This window comes from Centroberyx affinis, unplaced genomic scaffold (assembly GCF_046629955.1).
Source record: "Centroberyx affinis isolate AG114_WGS23_722 - 3 ecotype Tasmania unplaced genomic scaffold, CSIRO-AGI_Caff_v1 ptg001676l_1, whole genome shotgun sequence".
Taxonomy (NCBI): Eukaryota; Metazoa; Chordata; class Actinopteri; order Beryciformes; family Berycidae; genus Centroberyx; species Centroberyx affinis.
Genome location: NW_027280096.1, coordinates 220,235 through 229,100, shown reverse-complemented (window position 1 = coordinate 229,100; position 8,866 = coordinate 220,235). Strand labels below are relative to the sequence as shown.

Sequence of the window (8,866 nt, the reverse complement as noted above, 5' to 3'; positions counted from 1 at the left end):
GGAATAAGGAGTAATCAAATACAGAAGTGTAAATAAAGAACGCATTCAAATGGGACTCTGTAGTTAATGAAAATAAAATGTGTTTGTTTTTTTGTTTTTAGCAAAGATGTCCTTTTCACTGCATGTATTTGTGTTGTTCAAATTAGATTCAAGTCAGGTCCGAAGATGCCTTTATTTTTCAATGCCCCAATTGTAGCTAAATACTGTAGAATGGGAGCTCCATTTATATCCCAAGTTTCACTCCATATTTATTGCAATGTCTCCACAATATTCTGACCCGTTTTTTACGCTGTACATTCCTACAAACAATTATACTTTTTCAGGAATGACCAGTTTCATGCTTTAATTTTGAAGGCAACATCGCCTTACTTTCTTATTCCACCTTTCTTCATGTGGCTTGACAGCTGGATCAGCCATGATCTACATAAAAGGACACTGTACCAAAGTTTTACCTCTTCACCTGCTCTGGATCAACAGGTCATAGCTTCCACTGAAGGGTGACCAAACTTCTTCCCAAGTTGTGACCTATGAACTTTCAGGTCTTTCTCTTATATTATCTTATACATTCATTTTATTGGCCAACATAAATGACTTCAAATACAGCTGAAAAAATCTCAAAATAAACTACATCAGACACACATGATGATGTCAGTGTTGGATTGCTTCATCACAGAGAGTCCTTTACTTGGCTTTTTCATCCTGTGGAGAGAAACGACATGATTGAGGGGGGGATATAAAGTAACTATGTATTTGTGGGTAAGCAGCAGTGTTGGAAAGTAACTAAGTACATTTACTCAAGTACTGTACTTAAGTACAATTTTGAGGTACTTGTACTTTACTTGAGTATTTCCATTTTATGCTGCTTTGTACTTATACTCCACTACATTTTAGAGGGAAGTATTGTACTTTTTACTCCATTACATTTATTTCACAGCTATATTTACTAGTTACTTTTCAGATCAATATTTTCTATTTAAAACATTTGATTGTCTCTATAAAATAACTATAAAATAGCATTGTTATAGATTAGACTACCCAAAAGTATAGCTAAATTGTTTAAAGATTAGCTTCACATTGACAACTTTAAAATGCTGCTTACATGTACATGTATGTCAATAAATCAGTATTAATATTCCAATAATTTATGAAAAATATAACTCTCTAAATGGGGACAGTTTGCATAATGAGTATGTTTACTTTGATACTGTAAGTACATTTTGCTGCCAATACTTATGTACTTTTACTTAAGTAAGATTTTGAATGCAGGACTTTTACTTGTAATGGAGTATCTTTACATTGTTGTATTGCTACTTTTACTTAAAAGATCTCAGTACTTCTTCCACCACTGGTAAGCAGTAATACCCGTACTATGTTATATTATAGCCTATATTCTCCATGCTTAAACTTACTTAACTGTTATATGATCAGTTCAGCACATGCTTGGTAAGATATTCTTTCAACTCATAATTGTACTTTTTGAACTCATGATTAGAAGTTATAAAGCTTATAACTAGAAACTGTAAGGTGAAATTGAGTTAATGATTAAAGATGAGTCTGTTTCACCAAATTCCACTATGAGTTTTACAGTAAACCTTACAGACAGAAATGCATTGAAAAGAAGATCCTGTCGGTACCTTGATGACGTTGGCCAGCTCTTGCAGTGTTTGTTCATAGCGGGCTTCCATAGTCTTCAGGTTTTCCGGCTTCACGATCTGCTTATTGATCCCGGGGCTGCCTGCCTCCACCACCATCTGCAGGAAGTTCTTCTCCTGTGGACACGCAACACAAAGTTGTTTAGTTCATACATTTATCTACATGAGTCTCTCTCTCTCTCTCTCTCTCTCTCTCTCTCTCTCACCCATACAGACACATACTGCACACATACTGAACGGCTGTAATTTAAAGATGAGAAATGTGGGAATGTTTCACCTGTACTCCCAACAGAAAGGTGAAGGCCAGACCCGTTTTCCCGGCCCTTGCTGTTCTTCCGACCCTGTACCAAAACAGGTAAAAACACAATAAGATGGAGCTGCACTAGACAATATGGAGGATTGTTCAATTTCCTGCATCACCCAACACCCCGCTCTCTACCACTAGTTTTTGGAGAAATGCTAATTTTGAAAGGAAAAACAAAAATCATCCTTTTTAAAACCTCTAGCGTCTTAAAAACACTAAGATGACAGTCATGTAAATGTGTTTTGGAGTAAATAATGTGGTGAGTGGACGGTTTACCTGTGTATATACGTCCTGATGTACTGCGGTGCGTCGTAATTCACGACACATTTGACCCCGTTGATGTCGATGCCTCTGGCAGCAGCGTCAGTGCTGATCAACCTTTAAGACGATATGTCATTTTGATACATTTTCCCTTTAAGATCACACACCGCTGTAGCAATTTATGAATGACTAACTACAAGTATTGGATGCTTTGGACACAAATCAACATCTAACTTATCTAAATATGGCAAAATGGCCCCAGGTAATATTATTTTATTCAGTGTCCAGGGCCATATTTGAATTATTATTAGATATACAACTTATTTATATTCACAGCTTGGCAATAAAGCGTGAATGCTGGTGCAGATCCTCAAGGCAAATAATGCTAGAGATGGTGGACACACACGTACACACGCACACAAACACACACACACACACACTCACAGCTGGATCTTTCCCTGTTCAAAATCCTTCAGCGTCTTCTTTCTCTCACTAGGGGAGAGTCGGGAGGAGAACTCGGCGGCCTGCACTCCACCGAAGAGCTGCACCAGCAGGTACAGCCTGCAGAAACAAAACAGTACGACCGAGTTAATGAAACATACACATGAGCCTGGCAGCTGACACATGAACAGGAAACTGAATATAATGGGTCCTAAGCAGAGTGTTGTTTTAGCCGACCTGTGTGCAGCCTCCCTGGAGTTGGTGAAACACAGGATGGGGCTGAACTTCATGCGCAGGATGAAGTGGAGGATGAGGAGGGGCTTTTTGCTCAGCGTGCATGGCACATAATACTCCTGCAGAAGACAATCCACACATTCAAAAACTGTCATGCTTGTGAGGTGCAGCAAGTCATAGGGATGGGACAATATGCATATCTCACGATGCGATTCGATAAGCGATATGGGGTTCACGATTCAATACAAACACAATATGATGTAATAAATAAAAGTTCAGTGACATCAAAGTCTGACTGTGTGTCTGATTATGTTCATTTCTGAGCCACAAATCTTTCTAGCGATGGCATTGGCTCGTTAGAATGTAAACAACAATTTAAAAATGTCATTACAAAGTGCAAATCATATAATTTGGATGGAGAGCTTGTGAAACTGTGATGGGCAGGTCGTCTCATTTGTGATTACTGCAGCAGAATAAAATGGAGCTAACATGGTGATTCATTTTTCTGCCCCACGATGTGTATTGTCACATTTTTGTATTGCGCTAAAATGAATTTCGATATATTGTCCCATCCCTAGTAATTCACAAAGTAAAGAAATCCTTTTGAGTAGACAGCATTAAAAAAAAGACATCTTTTTCACTGTCATTCACAGCTCCATATTTCTCTACTTTCCCATGTGTGCCTGTGCTCTTCCTCATGGCCAGGTCTTACCGTCAGTCCTTCAGGGAAGTTGAAGCGGTCTTGTGTCTGGGAGCCAGGTGCTGCTGAGGTGTCGGAGCGACTGTGGACCGAGCTGAAGAGTCTGGGCTGGTGAAGGCCGAGCTGCTGCAGCTTCTCGGGGTTCTGGGTGAGCGTGGCGGAAAACAGGAGCTTCTGCAGGGGCATCTGGGGTGGAGACAGGCTGCAGAGGGGCGACGGAACGACACGTGGTTACTGATGCAGGGGCGTCAGTTTTCAAGGCACAAAAATGTTCATTTGCATTTGATTTGACTGACTACAACGTTTAGGGCACGATCACTCCTATAGTTCGTTTTCTTTTTTCTGACTCTGAACCATAGTGGAAAGGTTTACTAAGATGCATTTTTGTATTTGGTTCGTTTAGGTTCACACTGCCCAATTACAAGTGAACCACAGCTTGGAAACAGAAGTCATATGGACTCACAAGTAGCTTGTTTATTGGACAGAGTTTTGGTGACCTGTCATCCCACCAGGTTAGAGATTTTGGTGGCAGAGGGAGTGAAAATAAATCTGATTCCAGTTTTTGTAACTTCAGCTAAGCATGATGGACTTGTCTGCACTCTTTGCTGTAATTGACCTTCTGTGGTGTTCATGACAGGTAAAAACACATGAAGAAAAAGATGAATATGAGCATCAGTTCAGATGATGGTTTGCCCCCAGTTCATTTTGTTATGCTACGCTTTCCATGCATGCACTGCTGGCTACCAGATGTTAACATCTGTCTCCTTATACCCATAAAACCGCATGTTTTTGGGTCGTTTTATGTAGTTGATGCACTGCAGTTCACATGGAAAAGGACTGAAATCTGCATTTTCAGGCATCTCAGTGTGGTTATTGGTGCAGAAATCAAATTGCATTGTTTTCACCTGGACAAACAAACAAAACTAAAGGAGTGAATGGTCCAGAGTTTGAATAAACTGCTCCAAACATGCTTGGTGTGAATGAAGTTAAAATAAAACTCAGGAAAAATCTAGAAAAAACACATCCCTCTGAATCCTGTGTTTTTACCACTATCATCTGAAAAGACAGTGTTTTCCTGTCTGTGAGACCCTGAGGGTTCAGCTGACAGATCGACCCACCTGGCTGCGGTGACGCACGCCGGCTCTGTCCTCCTGAAGACAGACACGGCTTCAGGTCCACTTCCTGATCTGTACACCGCCTTGGTTACCTGACTGAGCCAAGACTGATGCATGCTGTCAATCATCCGGTCAGCCTCATCAATAATCTGTGAAGTTAAGTTAACAGCTGAAACAAGAATATATTTTGACAGTGTACACAAATGGTAGGTGGCAGACACTTGTTTGACTTTGATGCTGTCGTTATGATCTATCTGCTGGATTTTTCTAGATTAGTTTAAGACATATTGGTTTTAAGAACTCACAAGAAATCTGAGGTGTTCCAGACATAAGCCTGAATTCTTGTTGATGTGATCAACCAGTCGCCCTGGGGTGGCCACAACGATGTCTGCTAGACTGCGTCTCATGCCCCCTCTGAAAAAACAACAACCAAATAAACACAGAAATACTGTAAATAAAAAGGCCAAGTGAGTTTTTCCTTTTCCAGTGTGATGGATAACTAGCATAACTATAATGTATGCAATGGAAGCATTTTTTGGACACTCTTACTTGGGAAATTCTAATTCACTTGGTATGAATGAATGAATAAATCTTTATTTGTCCGTTAGGAAATTTGTTCTGTACAATCATCAGTGGCAAATGACAAACAAAAAGAAAAGAAACATCATCACAAGACAAACAGGACATCACATTATGACATTAATGTGATGTCCTGTTTGTCTTGTGATGATGTTTTTTTTCTTTTTGTATGGTATAGTATTCAAATATTCTTGAAAAATTCAATCAATATTTGTTAACATGAACAAGTAGAATCCAAATAACCACCAAGCAAACACATTGTGAAATAAAGGGATATATTTGAACATTTACACCCAAAGAAGCTTTTACAAAATTAGATTTTATAGTAATGCTGAAGGCAACAGTAGTCCTCATATCTCATGAAGAGCTCCCCGGTTACTGTTCCATGCTTTTTAAAGTCATGCTTTTATTTTCATACTCACCTATTTTCCGAGAGTGAAGCCTGCTCTGCAGCAAAAGACTTCTGACCAGACAGCATGACGACTTTCAGAGTGGTTCCCTCAGAGTACGATGTGAAAACTTTGTAAATCTGTATGGAGGAACATGTCAGCCAAGCTTTAAACTCTCTGGAGCAGCCAAACATGGATTTAAGTCTTTGTGCAGATTTAGTTTTTGAAGCTCAGTTACCTGCTGGGCCAGCTCTTTGGTTGGCAACACAGCCAAAGCCCGGACTTCACACACAACCCGCTCCATCAGCGCCTAATCATAATGGAGTAGAGGTAACACATCATATATCATGAGCAAGACTCTCCCAAAGACAGAAACAACAGAGCCAAGTGAAAAGTCCTTGAATTGTTCTATTGACAATGAATGGAAGGCTGAATTTTGAGACACAATGAAACTGAAGGGCGATTTTATGAAGATAGGTGCAGGTTTTCAGTTGATATCCGATAGAAAAACAATAAACTGACACTCAGTTGGAAGTAAAACTCAAACAAATCACTCTGTCAGTTTTGCCACTTGCTGATATAACATTTTAGATGCTTGGCTCTCTTATTTATGGCTTTGAGAGACAGCTGATCATGTTGCTATCCAAAATCTATATAGATAGGACTACAATTCTGAGTGAATTCTGAGGTAGGTTTGATTTTTTGCTTCCGGTGGTTCACCTGTATGACAGGTATGACGAACGCAAGAGTCTTGCCGCTGCCAGTTGGCGCAGACACACAAACATCTCTGGGCTTGTAGCCTCCTCGTCCAATCAGCAGCCCTTGGTTTGCACTTTCCAAGATGGCCGGGATGACCTCTGCTTGCACTGCACACAAAAACAACACAATGTTCTTCACAATTTTGACATGTCCTAATGAACTCGTTAAGCCATACATTCAATATGAAAATGAATTCAACCTTAATCTGTGTCCTCACCTGGAAAGAAGTGTTGGATTCCATTATTTTCTAGCTTCTTCACAAGCCGAGCAGAAATTCCTTGGACTTCAGAGATGGGGATCAGGTTGCTTTTAATGTCTCTGTGAATCACATCAGGCTGAGCGAGCCACTGAGGCAGGACTCTGTGCACCTGGGAACGGAAGAATATACGGACAATACGTGCTAAGTATGCTTTTATTCTTTTACAGTAATCATCCTGTTAGTTTCTCAGACGCTCAATTTAGAGAAAAGTCCAACAACTTAGTCTGGGATTCAAACCCATGCAGAGGAATGAGTGATACTTCCAGCCAGGTCACTTTACCTTTTGGACTGGTTTATTCTCAAATCCTCCAAGGATTGTGAAACCGGTCTGAGCAGAGGTTTTCCCTGCATCCTGTTTTGTTCTGTTGTCTTCTGCCTCCACTTCTTCTTCTTCTCCTCCTGTGTCCGCCTGTCCATCTCCTCCAGTCGCAGGAGTGTCTGGAAGAAGTTTTACTAAACCGCCTAAAATACCAAGAGAGCATCAAAGACAAATTGAACAGCATGAGACACGCAGTGTGTTATATTTGTGTTGTATGTATGTTATATTAGTTACATAACAGTTTTAAACAGGTTATAAGTAATCCATAATAATCCTACATTTTAACAGTAACCTTTTCATTGCTGGGTCTTATGCACCTATCTAGTGTCTTTGGTTCATTACTGATGGTTTGCTGCTTTATTCTTAGCATGCTCCAGTCAGTATAGATTGTGAACTAGATAACTGGTGCTGGATCATGTTTTGCTTCTAACTTAACAAAACTTCACCAGCTATTGTGAAGCACACTAATGTTAAGCACCAGAACACCAGAGACACTAAATAGGTGTGTTAGACCCACAACACAACAGCAACAGCTGATCACCTGGGATCATCTGATTAATACTGTATTATTCAATGTATTAATATTGCAATATTGAAAGATTTGATTTCTTTTAGAATGTTCACTGTTGTTGAAAATAGTCAAGATGCTGATATAAGATGCCAAAAGTGCACTAAAATAATTTTGTTCCTTAAATCCTCAAGACGATAATTGTGATTAATGATTATGATCATAATGTCTAGCAAAATAATCACGATTATCAACATAATCAGATTTTAGACCATCGGTTCTCTGATTTACAGCTTTTGGAATAAATTAATCATCTTCAAAAACACTGACTGAATTGTCCTCCACCAAAGGAACAACATAAGGATCTGTTATGTGAGTTGTAGCATTTAAATAATTTTGCTCAGGCTATATGTAAGTGTAACTATTTAAGTATATGTGAAAACAAGCGCACACCTGATTGATCATTCTTCTTCTGTTTCTCTTTTGCACCTTTCTTCGTCTTCTTCTTTTTCTCCTCGGCAAGCTCTTCCTGGTTGACAGTGTCAGAAACCTGCAAAGGCACTGTTACTTCTTTACTGTCTTTACTTTTCTTTACTTTCGTTACTTCCGATTTCCTCTTCTTTGAGTGCTGGGGCTCTTGACTGCTGTCCTTTTCAGCTTTCCTTTTCTTTTTGACATTCTGTTTCTCTGTCTGTGCTTTAGGCAGCTGTTCTTCAAGGCCTGTCAGACTCTGTTTCTCCTTCTCTTTTGCCTTCTGCTGCAGCTTAGCCAGTAAAACCTTGGACCGAGACTCTTTGTTTGAGACACTCTCATCTTCGTCTCCAAGGTATCTGTGAACATGAAAGAAATCACATATTACAGACGCTCAAGTGAATGGAGCCACAGACAGTCTCTCTTTCAGGAATAAGTGGCTACCTTGTGGTAGCTATATCATAATAATATGTCATGACTGAGTGAGACACCAACAATTTCAGTTTCATTCATACAAATAAGAGGCAATAAATGTCAAACGAAAAGAATAACACAAGCCTACCTGTTCACAAGAAACAGAGACATTTTAATAGGAAGATTTATGTCCTAAAAAGTTATTTTTTTTGTCTTTTCAAGTATCCTGCATGGGGAATGTGGAGAAAAAATATTCACACAACTTATCAGCTAAACATGGTCCAGGTTTGTAATCTGATTGAATCCTTCCTTAATGCTGGATAAAGTAAGTTTCTGCTATATTTCAAAAACAGCCACTTTCTCATGTGTTTTCCATACCCGCATAGGGCGCGCAGAGATGACGTCAGTCGCCGTTTTCAGTTAGGACGCGGCCGCATCAGCAAAATGCTACAATTTCAAAA

At 39.6% G+C, this 8,866-nt stretch overlaps 1 protein-coding gene across 1 annotated transcript; it reads right to left on the bottom strand.

The window, feature by feature from the left end:
- Positions 1-222: 222 nt before the first annotated feature.
- ddx51 (DEAD (Asp-Glu-Ala-Asp) box polypeptide 51) lies at positions 223-8,773 on the bottom strand. The gene is made up of 16 exons (XM_071528441.1): positions 8,554-8,773; positions 7,974-8,350; positions 6,974-7,155; positions 6,652-6,802; positions 6,396-6,541; positions 5,914-5,985; positions 5,709-5,815; positions 5,013-5,121; positions 4,711-4,856; positions 3,605-3,794; positions 2,896-3,011; positions 2,662-2,778; positions 2,233-2,334; positions 1,930-1,993; positions 1,635-1,769; positions 223-699 (listed from the first exon to the last, which is right to left on the bottom strand). Exons 1-16 carry the CDS (start codon positions 8,574-8,576, stop codon positions 682-684), a joined length of 2,055 nt encoding a protein of 684 aa, XP_071384542.1. The 5' UTR covers positions 8,577-8,773; the 3' UTR covers positions 223-681.
- Positions 8,774-8,866: the final 93 nt, after the last annotated feature.